The sequence below is a fragment of the Capra hircus genome, chromosome 6 (genome assembly GCF_001704415.2).
Source record: "Capra hircus breed San Clemente chromosome 6, ASM170441v1, whole genome shotgun sequence".
Classification (NCBI taxonomy): Eukaryota; Metazoa; Chordata; class Mammalia; order Artiodactyla; family Bovidae; genus Capra; species Capra hircus.
In genome coordinates, this window is record NC_030813.1 from 67,471,201 (window position 1) to 67,487,466 (window position 16,266).

General features: G+C 37.9%; 1 protein-coding gene across 5 annotated transcripts in view; it reads right to left on the reverse strand.

The window, feature by feature from the left end:
* TEC (tec protein tyrosine kinase) overlaps positions 1 to 16,266 on the reverse strand; it is a 155,439-nt gene that overhangs the window by 99,074 nt on the left and 40,099 nt on the right. For all 5 annotated transcript variants that reach the window (XM_018049428.1, XM_018049429.1, XM_005681594.3 and 2 more), the window contains exon 2: positions 2,137 to 2,322. In XM_018049428.1, the coding sequence (XP_017904917.1) occupies positions 2,137 to 2,274 (138 nt within the window). In that variant the 5' untranslated portion in view covers positions 2,275 to 2,322. The remainder of the gene's footprint in view (positions 1 to 2,136; positions 2,323 to 16,266) is intronic.

A 16,266-nucleotide genomic window follows, 5' to 3' on the forward strand; every position in this document is an offset into this window, starting at 1 on the left:
TCCTGGGATGAGCAGGGGCTGACGCAGAACTAGCTAATGCGACTAGGCTCCCTGGGCCAGTCATCAGTAGCCAGAAAGGAGATGAATTCTTTTTTTTTTTTCCCCATTGAAGTATAGTTGATTTACAATATCATGTAAGTTTCATGTATACAGCATAGTGGTTCAGGTTTTTTGCAGATTATATTCCATTATAAATTATAAAATACCGAGTATAATCCCCTATGTGTGGGTGTGTGTGCTCAGTCGTGTCCGATTCTTTGTGACCCCATAGCCTAGCCCACCAGGCTCCTCTGTCCATGGGATTTTCCAGGCAAGGTAATTCCCTGTGCTATACAGTAAATCGATAATAAGTGTCACAGGCTGGGCTTTTTTTACATTGTGACAACTTCCTCATTCTGTCCTTTCTGGTTCTCATGGTGGCTGAAGCTGCTTCCAGGAAAGACAGCGGGTCAGGTTGTCAAACAAGAGGGTTTCCACTGTTCTCTTTATTCTTCCTAAGCTAAAGCAATGAGGGCCTTTTTAACTTTGTATCATCTTTGCATTATCATTTATCATCTTCAAAGTGATTTAACAATTGCAAAGAATTTCAGCTGTAAGAGTCCATATCTCTAAGCAGGTAAGGTAGGTTTCCGAGGCTTTCTTGGTTAGTAAAGGACCACACTTTCCCATGTTTACTGTAATATTTCTATTCTTTTCTTATTATACTATTCAAATTATAACAGATCATTATCATACAGCAAAAATGTATTAATCGTTCCCTTAAATTTTATTTTAGATTTTAAAATAATTCATATTTCTAGTCTTACCCGAAACTCTTTTGGAATCCTGAATTTTTCACATTTAATAAATGTATTATACCTCATATAGCACACATAACACTCCCAACAAGAACTAGGACAGCCCCACATAATTAAACACATGATTATTACCATATATACCCATATCCACTAAGATAAAAACTAAAAATAGCTTCATCTAAGGTCAGGTTTTACAACTGAGTTTTTAAAGTTTGGGTCTTCAGCATTATGGGGATTTAGGAAGGTGGATGAAAGACTGAATTATATGAACCTGTAGAATTCCACAGGTCACAATGACAAGCCACAACAGAAATTAACACCAGTGAAAAGCAATGTCATTCTGTCTGTACTGGGGGAACCAAAACACAGAGAAATCAGTGGGGAAAAATCAGTGGAAGTAAAACAAAACAAAAACAAAATAAAAAGAAGCAAATCCATTTCTGAGGAAGGCACTCCAGGAAAAAAGTAGAATAAAATAAAACATCAAGATCACCAGCAATCTACTAGTAAACAACTAGACAATGGCATGTGGTAAACAAGGGTGACCCAGTCTCTCCAGCCATCCCCTGGGACCGGAGAAAATGTCTAAAAGGGAGGACACAGCTGGACCTGAAGTCCCCTGGATGACGTGTCCCCAATACAGCAGGAAGAAAAAGGCGGGTCAGAGGCTACTCTACACTCACACACCTCATCGAGTGGTAGAACCAGAGGACAAACCAACTTAAGTGCCAGGAGCTGGATGACAACATGAGCCCCATGCCAGCTGCTCACCGACCAGGTTCTCAGTGAGCCACTGTCCCCTGCTCCCATCAAAGGAACTTTGTACTAGCTGCTTAGCACAAAAGAAGTTGAACAGTTTTGCTACCAGTCAACTTCACCAAATCACTAACCAGTTTTAAGTGACTTTCACTGAGTAATGGAGAAATATTCATAGAGTGATGGATATAGACACAGTTTGTATGTGCTAATAAAGAAGACTTTTGATACATAATATGAGTTTATGGGAAACAGTCATTTACAAAACATACCTAATGAATTCCACAAGGATCTAAAACTGATGTAGGAATTTGTTTCCTCTAACAGATTAATTCAGTAGGCCAACATAAAATGTATACCCATGTATACTAAACCCATAATTAATAGACGTGTGAAAATGTCCATCCATATTCTAAACTTTATCTTTCAAATCATTAGCTTAACTTCATTAGCTAACAAATCATTAGCTTAACTTCATTAACCTAAAGCTTATTGCATAATATTTGGAGGGTGTGAGGAATGTCAGTGTCAAAAGGTAGTATCAACATAGAAAGCAGCAAAGTAAATTTTGATTGTCTCCTACCTCTGGGCGACCCTCGTAGTAGGTCAACATGGACTTTGTGAGCACAAAAAGTCTCTCTTTGTAGTTTAAGGGCGACGTCTTCTTTTTCTGCTGTGACCTCTTAATAAGAATCTCTTCCAGAATAGTGTTAAAATTCATCTCGGTCTTCTGATCACTGTTTCTCCTGCCATTGAAGATCCCAGTGTTCTAAAGTAAGAAAATAAACAGTTGAAATAAAATGAGACATGTTAATTATCCAAGGATGCCTGTCATTCCAAATTACAAAAACAGATTTTACTCTGACAACTGGAGCTGAGGAACGTTACTCTATGCACCCGGACTGAAAGTGCCCAGGGCATGAAAGCTCAACCTCCTCTTCTTCCCTAGCCCCATCTTGTTCCTCCAAGTCCCAGGATGTCATAAGAAAACCTAATCCGAATTGCCATGATGATCCGCTCCTTTGTCCCTCCCTGCCAATCCCTTGGTTTGCTGGCACACTCTACTGCTATTTGATTGCAGAGAAACAAATATCTCAGATGGAAAAGTACATTTCATCACCTGCATGGCTGGTTTAGGCTGGTATTTAAATTGCCTCAGGATCTTGGTACACAAATAGACAAGCACATAGGCATGCAGACTTGTGAACAAAATGAATTACCACAGTGGTGGATGGCATCCATCTCCAGTTGTAACAAGGATGTAATCTTGATAAGCAACCTCACCACCAGAACTACAAGGATGCTCTCTGATACCTACACTACCATGCTGCACATTCTCTTCCCTGTGGCTCCTGTCTCAATCACAAGAGAAAACAATTCCCACCCAGTTACAGCTTATGCTACTCAGCTACCCTACCCTACACGGCTACCTCTCAAGGCAGAGCTCATCAGTATGAGGTCCTCAGTCCTATATTTGGAGCCCCCACATCTAGACTGTCCATGCCCAGGCTAATAAGCCTTCCAAAATCCAACAAAATTTCACTTTCTGAAAACCAAAGACACTCAGAAAAGGCCTGGACATTTTTATCTGAGACAAGTTGAAAAGACAACAGCCCTTTCTTCCCTTCCTTCCACCACACCCTGACAAGAAGTTATTGTTTAGCAAATCATAGAGGCAAGGACTTCCCTGATGGTCCAGTTGCTAAGACTCTGGGCTCACAATACTGGGGGCCTGGGTTCAATCCCTGGTCAAGGAACTAGATTCCACATGCAGCAACTAAAGTCCTGTATGCCACAACTAAGACCTGACACAATTAAATAAATTAATAAAATATTTTTTAAAAATCAGAGAGGCAACAGGAGTCATGTGAAGAGAATAAGTGGTTATCAGAGAGCAAAACTGGGAACTTGCCACTGAGTTTGGCAGTGAGAAATTAATGAACTTTTCGGCCAACCCAATACCAACCTCAGCCAAACTAATGTCACCCAAGCTGACACCCTGGCAACTCCCTTGCAACTCCCTACTACTGATCTTTCATTATCCAATCAGGCCTTCTATTTTCTGTAAAGTTACTTTACAACAGTGTAACCTCTGAACATCAGTTTCTTTCATTCATAAAATATGGAGCTAAATATCACAAGGTCACTGTGAGGTTTAATGAGATGTGAGAGAGAACTTAATTATGAAACACTGTACAAATGTTTATTATTGTTATTTTTTATTTTCAATGTTCTTTTTCTAGCTTAAAGAATTATCATCTGGGCCATGACAATAGCTTTCCAACTGGTCTTCCTTTCACCCCAGCTCCTGCCTCATTTTATTCAAACTACATGCCCTTAATTCCCACTGGCTCAGCCTTCAAAGACATCACAGTCATCATGCCACATTCATTCACTGGAAATCCTCCATGCCTCCCCAAAGTCCTCCTCATCACCTGCAGGATAAAGTAAAAATTCTTTAGCCAAAACACTAGACATGGTCCACAATTTAGCTGCAACCTAACACCCAACCTTTATTTTTACTGCTCTCCAAATACTCCATATCCCAGTCAAAATAGTTAGCATTCATTCCCTGGCCTAGAGAACCCCCTCTCTCCACCTATGAAAACTACTAGCTCAAAACTCACCTCCTGATGAAGCCTTTCCTGCTGGTCCCAATTAATTAAAAATTATCTGGTTCCTGGGCCCATGATCTCTGTATCACCCATCACAGAGCTCATTGTTGCCTTCCATGTTTTAGAGCAATTGATGTTGCTCTAAATTGATATTCTAACTCTCACCTAGATTTTAAGCTCCTGGAGGAATAATTCTCCCCTTTAAGTATACATCAGAATCACACACGGAAGTTTTTTTCAGAATTCAGAATTCAGACACCCTGAACCCATACCTAGATACTCTGAATTGGTCTGGGATGGGGTCCAGGGCATCATAATTTAATGTGCAGGTAGATTTGAGAGCCACTATCTTAAATGAGGAGAAACTGGGCTCTGACACGAACTATTTATACCACTCTTAGTGTCTCTCAATAAGCGGTGGATAACAGGTCTAACTGACCCATTATCCTAAGCTGAGAAGTCAGAGTAAAAAGCTCTTGTTCCTTTGCATCTAAGTTGGTCCTCCTTATTTTAAACTAAAAATTTGGTACTGACCCAGCAAGCCCAGCAAATACCCTGAGAAAACAATAATCGAAAAAAGACACATGTACCCCGATGTGCATAGCAGCACTATTTAAAACAGCCAGAACATGGAAGCAACCTACATGCTCATCAGCAGATGAATGGATAAAGATGTGGCATGTATATACAATGTGTATTAGACATAAAAAAGAACAGACCTGAGTCAGCTCTAGTGCGGTGAATGAACCTAGAACCTGTTATGCAGAGTGAAGTAGGTCGGAAAGAGAAAAATAAATATAGTATATTAGTGCATGTATATGGAATCTTAACAAATGGCATTGACAAGCCTATTTGCAGGGGGGCAATGCAGACACAGACGTAGGAAAATGAGCTTGTGGACACTGCAGGGGAGGGAGAGAGTGGGCCAAATGGAGAAAGTAGCATCAACATATGCACACTATCAGATGTAGGATGGATAGCTGGTGAGAAGTTACTATGCAGCACAAGAAGGCCAGTCTAGTGCTCTGTGATGACCTGGGGGCGTGTTATGGAGGGAGCGGATGTATGTATAATTATGGCTGACTTGCCCTGTTGTATGGCAGATACCAACACAACATTGTAAAAAATTTTAAACACATACTTAAATAAATGAAAAAAAATATTTCATTGTTGTTATAATAATCTGTTGGTCAATGGGAAATCCTGGCCAAAGAATACTATGAAAGTTCATAGAAATGAAGGAAAGTTCTCCTCACGTAGATTTTCAGTTAAAGATGGAGGGCTGAATGTACACATTAGCACAGGCTCCCTCCTAAAATCCTAGTGTTAAGAGAAGACATTGCATGCATAAAACAAGGTCAGGATACAGCCAAAATAAAGTGCACAGAACAGAAAGAGAAGAACACTGGGGGGGAAATAGATATGAGAAGCTCAGTAGAAGAGTCAGAATATAAAACCGAGGAAATATCCCCAAAATTTGAAACAAAAAATAAAAATAAAAACTGGAGAGGAAATATACTTTTCTGGATCCATCCAGAAAATTTAGCATTTGAAAAATAGGAGTTCCAAGAGGAGAAAGCAGTGAGAAACCAATCAAAGAAGAAATTTAGGAAAATTTCCCCAAATTAAAGATTACTTCTCAATTGAAACAGAACCAAATCAGTAGAGCTCATAAAATTTCAAAATCACAGGGACAAGCACAAGATCCAGCAAGCTTAAAAATAGGTTTCATAGAAAGGATCAAAATTCATAATAGCAATCATCAAGGACAATAATAGAAGCTAGAAAATAATGGAGAAATTTTTTGAAGAAAATTGATTTCTAACTTAAGAGTCTATACTCAACCAAACTATCAATACAGTGACAAAAGAATAAAAACATTTTCAAATATGCAAGGTTTTAAAATTTTTACCTCCTATTCACCCTCTTCAAATAGCTACCTGAGGACAATACTCCATTAAAATTTTAAAAAAAAGAAACTATATCATAAAATACACAGAATCCAGGAAACAAGGGTTTCAAAACAAAAGAGGTAAAGATAGTCTCCCAAACAACGGTGAAGGGAAATCTGAAGCTGACATTGGGCAGCAGACCGAAAATCACCAGGCCAAACTAAATCAAGGTAAACAGTTCTTAGAAGGAATTCTTCCAGGAAATGAACCTGAAGGTGTTGAGAGAAGATTTATAATAAATTAGTTAAAATGTAGCAAACCTAAAAATAATAAATTAGTTTATGGAAAATAAACTGTACAGAAAAGAAAAATAATAACAGTTTGCTGCAGAGTTCAGCCATATGTAACATCTAGAACATTGTAATAAAATAGACTATAAGTAGTAATCTTACCTTTAAGATCAAATCAGTCAATCTTAAAGGAAATGAACCCTGAACACTCTTTGGAAGGACTGATGCTGAAGATGAAGCTCCAATACTTTGGCCACCTGATGTGAACAGCTGACTCACTGGAAAAGACCCTGATGCTGGGAAAGACTGAAGGCAGAAGGAGAAGAGGAAGACAAAGGATGAGATGGTTGGATGGCATCATTGATTCAATGAAAATGAACTTGGGCAAACTCTGGGAGATGATGAGGGACAGGGAAGCCATGGGATCGCAGAGTCAGACACAACTGAACAACTGAACAACAATAACCTTAATACTAGCATAAAAATACTGGGATAAGGGAATGCAGGAAATATGCTTCTTTGTGGATCCCAAGGTATGCTGTAAAAGAGAACTATGTCCTCCATAGTATTAGCAGGAAGTCAATGCATCATACCTAAAATTGAAAAAGCAAGAAGTGGCAGCGTAAGTACATCACTTAGAGATTTACAATACAAACATGTTGTTTTAAAAGTAAAAGTGGTTGCTTCTGGGATCAGAAAATTATTAGAAGATGGCAGTGGAAAGAGTATTAATATGTTCTCTACTCACTTTCCCTAAAACTCTATGCAAGCAATAAAATGTTCAAATCAGAGAGGAAGATAATCCCAACCTCCAGTGAACAAAAACATGGCTCTGAACCCCAAGCTGCAAACTATGAAACACGTTATCTGCCAAATACTGTGAAAAGTACATCAAAATAGGAGAGGAGGCCAAGTAGATTTGCCTTATAGTAAACATCATTGTCCTGAAAGGTCAATCTATTGACCTTTTGATAAGATCAATGAAATCCAGAGGGATAAGCAGACCAGAAGAGAATCAGGGAGTATCCCTGTAGAATTACTATTTATACAGAAAAATAATAAAAATTATAATCAAGCTTTCACTATTTTGCTATGTGTTGGCATTTCTAAGGACTTCCCGGGTGGCTCAGACAGTTAAGCATCTGTCTACAATGTGGGAGACCCGGGTTCGATCCAGCACTAAGCACTTCAGATGTAGCAACTCATTTAATTCAACAAACCTATTGAAGGCACTATTCCCTAGTCATATGATAAGAATAAGAGCCAGACTTTAATACAGGCATTCTGACCACACAGCCTGCACTATTAACCACTACACACACAATCTCTCCAGTGGAAAGGAAGAGAGAACTAAAGGGAGCATATGATGCGTCATTATCAGCCTTCTATTTAGGCAGATGGCTAAAGGCAATTCCACGCAACTTCCAAATTTCAACAGATAAACTATGACTCCCAAGGCATCATTAAGAAGGACACCAATCTCTCAATACCAAAGACTAAAGAGAACAAATGAATTTATAATCAAACAGAAATAGACCCACACATTCTACCAGAGGAACAGGGAATGGCAGGAGAAGTATGAGCTCTGGAACCAGCCAAAGCCAGGTACCGGGTCAAGTCAGGCTTCTTCAGTTCTGTGAATGTGGGAAAGTCCCTCAACTTTTGTGAAACTGAGTTCTCCCTTGGGAAAGGGGACTGATGACAAGAAATGTAAATGCAATGTGCATGTCAAAGTCGTTTGATCACTGCAAGTTTCAATAACAGATCTGGGAGATTTTTTAAAAAAAGAAAAGAAACAGACCACAGAACACAAACTTACGGTTACCAAAGGGGAAAGGGGCGGGGGGGGGGGATAAATTAGAAGCTTGGGATTAACATACATACACTACTATAAATGAAACAGACAACTACCAAGGACCTATTGTATAGCATAGGGAACTATACTCAATATTGTATAATAACTTACATGGGAAAAGAATCTGAAAAATACATATATATATATATATATATATATGTATACCTGAATCATTTTGCTATACACTTGAAACGAATGCAACATTGTAAATCAAAAGTACTTCAATAAGAATACATACAGACATAATTAATTTTAAGAAAACTGGAGACAATCACTCTGAATGAAAGAATCGGTTTGATGCTCCAAAGGAAAAAACAAAAGATGAAACAAAATTTCAGAGTCCTCCAGGTGATTCTCCCATTTTCCACACCAAAAAGGACTGAGCCTTTCAGACGAAAGAATCACAAAGGAACCAACTCTGGGTTACAAATATCTTTTTAAAATGAAACTAAGAGCTACAACTTAAAACTCTTTTCTCTGTGTCTCCTTAACAGTGAGCACAAGAACATTCTTTTCTTTACTCTGACTGCTAATTGCTAAAAGCTTGAAAAACAACACATTAGTCTTTGAACATCAATATTCTTTTTGTATTAAAGTATTAGATGACTTACAACACTGTGTTAGTTTAAGGTGTACAGCAAAGTAATTCAGTTATGTTTCTCAATTATTTTCCATTGTAAGTTTTTACAAGATATGAATATAGTTCCCTGTGCTATACAGTATATCCTTGTTGCTTATCTGAATACCAATATTCTAAAGTAGAGAACAGACACTGTTCACTGTTTCACCAATGAGAAACCCAAACCACCATGAAGCTGTATTCTCCGTCTCGTGTTACAAATCTAAGTACCAAACTAATGGTTCTCGGTTTCATGGTCTACCAATTTTAGCCAAAAGATCTAAGAACTCCTTTATCATAACAATTCTGCCTGAAGAAAAATGTTTTTTTAAATGGCTACTAAGGTTATCCAGCCTATTATATAAATCCTTTCACAATATTTTTAATCAATCAGGGGTACAGAGATGATTGTGAATTACCAAACAAGAGGACGGTAAGGAACATAGTAATTAAGAAACCCTAGTTGTCAGGGTAGAGAAAGGATGAACTCCTTACAGGAAGAAGCAGAGTGATCAAAGGTTGTTGAAATTCTCATCTTACTATGTTAAGCCATATGAAAATGTCAATGTTCGGCAATACTTTACCTATACAAATCAACAATATTATCTAACTCAGTCTAATACTTGGCAATGCTCTAAGAGCAGTAACGTAGTTAAAGCTCTCAATTTCAGAAGTTTACATCAGAACACATTGGCTATTACACATTTCATCATAGGTTTACCACAAAGTTTGAGCCTGTTTGTAATGTTAAGAAATCTAGCATGAATAAACATCAGACTGACAATTATCTGAGAAATCAAATGCTGTATGCCTGCCAACAGTTTCTGTGGGTTATGTTTCAATTCAAAAGTACCTAAAATGGGTAGGTACTATATAGTAATAAACCTTATCCTGCTCTCTTCTGCAATGCAAACCCCAGCTTAAGCCCTAATTTTCTTTTGTAAAAGGGGAACTGAACAGCAGAAACACAAGCAAAAAGAAGGGAAATGCTCGGCTGACTTTAATCAGAATAAAGGGTACATTTTAGGCTCCCCATTTAATATCATGAATTGGTGCTATTCCAGGATCAGACACTTTTTTAGCTCTCAGATGAGAGTAAAAGTTTAGCCTGCAAGTCTTCCTTACCTATTAAACAAGGCACCCAGGGATAAACTGTATTTTCTCAAAGTCTTGACTATGTCTCCTTTCAGCTAGTTGCTCAGTAACAGGCTACAAAGTTTTGAGTAGTTTGTTGATCTACTGAACCTAGGTCTAGATTAGACTCAAAAGGTCAAAAGGCAAAAGTTACAGAAGTCAGCTGACTTATCTCTCCTGGGTATGCAGCGCCTGTCCAGCCAAATGGCGGGTGATCAAGATGTTGGACTTGGGGTGGACCTGCAGTACTTCACTACAGATAGTGGTTTCCTACTGTCCATATAACACAGGTATATGCAATAATTTAACATATACTCTTTAGGACAGGGTTGGGGTTCACAACAAAGGACCCTGCTGGGGTCTTTGGCTATGATTGTGGTTCAGGGTCTCCTGGCTGATAAAAATGAAGAAAAAAAAAAGAGAGATAAAAAGAACTGTGGATGGAGAAAAAAGTTTTGACAAAAGAAACCATGAGCAATACTATTACAAGAAAATTGGTTTCACCTCTTGGCAGGTATCGAGCCAAAAGACAGACTCAAACAGAAGAGCAGAAGGAAGGATTTATTACTTGCAGCAAGTAAGGAGGACAACAAGGACGCTTCCCAGAGCATTATTTCCCCAAACAGCAAGACTGGGGCTGGAGCAAAGAGAATTCAGCATAGAACTGGGGAAAGGTTGACAGAGGCCAGCACAAGTTGATGGAAGTTGGGAGGGTCAGCAAAGGTCACCATCATCATTCCTTAGGTTCCAGTGGATCTGGAAATTGTGCCCCCATGAGGGTTTGCATTCTGCAAAACAGCTCAAGAATGTGCTTCAGGCTAATCCTGACCCTTGAAACAGTACAACTGATATATCATGATTAAGTTATCTCCCTGGCCTGATTATATCTGTTCAGTTTTACCTTCTTTTGCTCCTATAAAATCATTAACTATTGAGACCTATTCTTCTGCAAGAGCGAGCACTGTGGCTGGGCTAGATCACAAAATGATTTAGGCCTAGGATGGCTGAGTTCTCTTCCTCTGAGGAGCCCCACCCTATCTGCTTGCAATACCTCAACACATCATCACATATACTTACACTTAAGGAGGTTCATAGTTAAGTATTCTAGAGAGAATCAAAAGTTGTCTTAACATAGAAACTACTCATTGATCAACTGACCACATAGGCTCCAAATATTCCTTCCACATTACTAGGTTCTGCTTCTTTGTGGGTCATTTTCTCTCAGTGAATGAGGGAATGCAACAGTCAACATCAAATGTTCAAAAGACGAGGGTTTTCAAAAAGTCAATAATGAGAATAATGTTGGAGAATTGCTCCCATCACACTCAATGAATGCCACTGGCAAATGAGGATCTTGCAGTTAGCTGGTAAAAATAAAATAAAACTCACAACATTGTAAAGTAACTATACCCCATTTAATTAGATTAATTAAATGCACTGAAAAAAACAATAACATAAGTATCAAAAATGAGTTACACTTTAGAAAGAGAAATATAAATATCATATACTGAGACATATATATGGAATCTGAAGAGATGGTACTGGTGAACTTATTTTCAGGGCAGCAGTGGAAAAACAGACATGGAGAACAGACCTATGGGCAGTGGGAGGAGAGGAGGGAGAAGGGGAGATGTATGGAGAGAGTAACAGAAATTCACAAGACCATATGTAAAATAGACAGCCAATGGGAATCTGCTCTATGACTCTGAACTCAAACAGGGGCTCGGGGACAGGTGGAAGGGTGGGATGGAGAGGGAGATGGGAGGGAGGCCCAGGAGAGTGGGGACATGGGTATACCTAAGGCTGATTCTTGTTGATGTATGACAGAAAATCACAAAATTCTGTAAAGCAATTATCCTTCAATTAAAAAAAATTTTTTTTTAATGAGTTACACTTAAAAATACTAAAATATACTGTGTCAGACCGCTTTTGGCTCTTTTTCCCACTTGTAACCCTGTGCCCTACTCATCCTTCCCTTCTTTCCGGATGTATGGGCTAGAGATAATATTTCCCAGCCTTGGCAGCAAGTTGTGGCCATCTAACTTAAAGCCAAAGGGATGTGTGCAGACATGATATGTGGACCAGCTTCAACTTAAAGACAGGTCACTCTCCCCAGATTTAGAGCACTGTCCACCTCCTCATTCTCATTTAGAGCATTCTCCACTTTTCTCTTAGAAAGTACACATGGCAGACACAACTTCATGCATTCAACACATGACCGTAGGGAGTAGAGGGGAAGAAGAAGGAATCTAGTCCTTGAATGACTTCATGGATCAGAGCTGCTGAATCAGCCTAGACTTGTGCTACCCTACTTTGTGAGGGATTAACACACTTCTGTCAGATTTTAGAAATGCCATATGATGCTTTGTTATAGTGACTTAACCTTTAATCTACCTCAGGATACACCCTTGCAAAACCTGACAAAGCTTGCTAAGGCTTTCCCAAAAAGGGCCCTCTTCAGATCTGTGCTGCCAAATGCACATATAAGGGAAGGAATTAAAAATCTTTATCGTGCGTTTTCATCAGAAAAATAATTTCAAGAAAACTAAATAGTGGATTCCCTCTTCGTTCAGAAGTTAAAAGTTATAATCTAAATGGAACCATATATGAGATGAAAAAACATATATTCACTTTATTTTTCATGACAAAGTCTGAATCATAGTGGGGTTTTTGTTTGGTTCCTACTTACTATGAAATGTAAGTGGATTCACTTGAAGTGACAATACTCTGGCACTAGCTCTCCTCGCATAAGGGAATTTCTGAGACACAAAAAGTATTTCTCCTTCTGCTTCTTGCAAATTCAGAAGGAAACAATAACCAGTGAGAACAAGGCATGAATAACAAATTTCTCAACTAGGTCAAGTGATTTTCAGCAACTTTTACTAGGAGAAGACATGAAAGTAATTTGGAAATTATATATAAAATAATCTATACCAAAATATGTTCCTTGACTACATTAATCTAGATTGTTTTTAATTTGAAACGTTCATCGATGCCAACATATTATTTCCCTATTGTTTTCAAAATAGGAATAAAGAACTCAAGTCATTATTGCATTCAGCTGTTTTTACAGGAAAGTAAGCTTAACAAAAAATTACAAGAACAAAAACAGTGAGACTGAGGAGGAGTCAAAAGCCTTTTAAAAGTCTTAAGAGATATCTCTTAAATGTGTGAGATAACTCTTAACAACTTGACCACTAACTATATATTGGTGATCATTTAAGTTTGTGGTAAGATTTATTTGATGATAACAAAATAGTACTAGGTCATTTTGGAATTTTTTTGGGGTGATGATGCTACTGTGATTCTATTTTTAAGAGCTATCTTTTAGAGATACATACTGAAATTTTGCAGACAAAATACTGTCTGTGATTTGCTTCATAATCTGGTAAAGGGGGTATGGGACTGTAGACAAAATAAAACTGTTCATGAGTTGGTAACTGTAGAAGCTGAGTGAGGCACACTGGAGTTCATTACACTTTATTTTTGTCTGTGTTTGAAAATGTCATAATAAAAACTTTTTGAAATATATTTAAAGGAACAGCATGGTTTTCCATGTCCCTGTCATCCAACCCTTTGGAACTGGTAAGAAAGAGTACATGAAAAGATGAAAAAAGAAGAGAAGGGGATGGGGGGAAAGACAGTCAAATAAAAGTAGAAAAAGGTGGGCGGACTCTCCTTCAAGGATATTATTACCATGTTATCCAGCTCATTACAGAAGCTCTTCCAATGATCCCAATGATTCCTTGAGTCAGCAAAGCCTCATGATAATGTAATATGATACCATTTCTTCCCCAACAAAGAGGAGTATGTGGTTTCCAGGGCCAAAAATAAAACCACAGTCTATATAACATTTGTCCTTGTTATAACTCCTCTTCTTCTATTTCCTTTCCTTTCCCCTGTTCAAATTTCATGAAAGCAGAAGTTAGCTTTTCAAGCCTAAAGCACAATAAAAAGAAAATTCTATACACACTAACAAAGCACCAAAGCACAGTGGACAGTCAGATAAAGTGAGTATATCTGCACTGTAGCCTTTTTTAAAAGAATCATTAGAAAGTTTACGAAAGGTGAGCATCACAATTGAAACTACAAAGCACACTAAGACAAGGAGGCAAATTTGACCAGACAATTATTTACCCTTAATTCTAAGGCTTGTGGAGCTCAAAGATGAATTTCCCCAAGTGAAATGCCAGCTGTTATATACCTGATCTCTAAAAGGATAAAATTAAACACCTATGAATACCAATTCCATAGAAAACATTCTTTCTTATTTTTTTATTGAAGGAGAAACATTCTTATACATCACTTGCAACAATTAAAAACTGTAAACTACATTCAAAAAGTATCATGAATATAAGCCATGATCTAATTACTGAGGAAAATGTCCACTGACTTTTGTTTATGGGATTATAATTAGTACACAAGAGTACTGGAGTGGGTTGCCATTTCCTTCTCCAATTATATTAGTTTCAGGTATACACCAGTGATTCAATATTTTTATACACTATGACATGATCGCCATAAAAGTCTAATTATCTGTCAGCACACAAACTTATTACAGTATTACTGACTACATTCCTAATGCTGCATGTTACTTTTCCATGTCTTATTTGTTTTATAGTCAGAAGACTGAACCTCTTCATCCCTTCACCTGTCCTTCCACCCACCTCCCCTCTGGCAACCACCGGTTTGTCTTCTGTATCTGAGTCTGTTTCCATTTTGCTTTTCTTTGTTCATTTGTTTTGTTTTTTAGATTCCAAATAAAAGTAAAATCATAGCATGTGTTTTTCTCTCTCTGATTTATTTCACTTAGACCTGGAAGGTAACCAGGTCCATCCATGTTGCTGCAAATGGCAAGATTTCATTCTTTCTTATAGCCAAGTAGTATTCCATTGTGTATATATACCACATCTTCTTTATCCACTCATCTATCAATGAACACTAGCTATTCATAAATAACGCTTCAATGAAGACTTACGGGTATACGTCTTTTTCAGTTACTGTTTTGTTTTCTTCAGATAAAGACCCAGAAGTGGAACTGTTGGATCATTTGGTAGCTCTATTTTTTACCTCTTTGAGGAAACTCCATACAGTTTTCTACAGTGGCTGCACCAATTTACATTCCCCCCAACACAGCACAGCGGTTCCCTTTCCTCAACACTTGTTGTTTCTTCTTCTTGCTAAGAGTCGATCTCACAGGTGGGAGGTGATACCTCATAGTGGTTTTGATTTGCATGTCCCTGGTGGTGAGTAACAATGGAGCAACTTTTCCTATGCCTTGTTTATCTTCTTTGGGGAAATGTCTATTCAGGTCCTCTGCCCATATTTTAATTGGGGCTTTTGTTTGTTTGTTGATACTGAGTTGTAGGAGTTCTTTGGATATCAACCCCTTATCAAATATACAATTTACAAATATCTTCCCCTGTTCAGTGGGTTGTCTTTTTGTTTTGTTGACTTCATCAAAGGCTTAGTTTGATGTAGTGCCATTTGTTTATTTTTGTTTTTGTGGCCCTAGCAGCATATTAAAAAAATATACTAAGATAGATATAAAAAAAAGATTACTGCCCATGTGTTCTAGGAGTTTTGTAGTTTCAGGTCTTATATTCAAGTCTTTAATCCACTTTGAGTTTATATTTTAGTATGGTATAAGAAAAGCAATATACATAAATCTGCTGCATTTCTATATACTAATAACAAACTATCATAAAGAGAAATAAAGCAAACAATGCCCTTTACAATTGGAATAAATTTAACTGATGAGATGAGAGACCTATACTCTGAAAACTCCTAAGACACTGAGAAAAGAAACTGAAAATAAGGCAAATAAATGGAAAGATATACCACGCTCATAGACTGGAAGAATCAATATCATTTAGATGTGCTACCCAAAGCAACCTAGATTCAATGTAATCCATATCAAAATACCAATGTCATTTTTCATAGAACTAAAACAAATAATCCTGAATTTGTCTGGAATCACATGTATGCTAAGTCGCCTCAGTACAACTCTTTGCAACCCCGTGCTCCTCTGTCCACCAGGCTCCTCTGTCCATGGGATTCTCTAGGCAAGAATACTGGAGTAAGTTGCCATTTCTTCCTTCAAAAGATCTTCCCAACTAAGGGATCAAACTCGAGCCTCTTACATCTCCTGCACTGGCAGGCAGGTTCTCTGCCACTAGCACCAGCTGGAAAGTGTGAAACCACAAATGACCGCAAATAGACAAAACAATTTTAAGAAGAACAAAGCTGGGGTAAAACACTCCCTGATTTCAAACTATACTACAAACTTACAGTGCTGTAATCAAAAC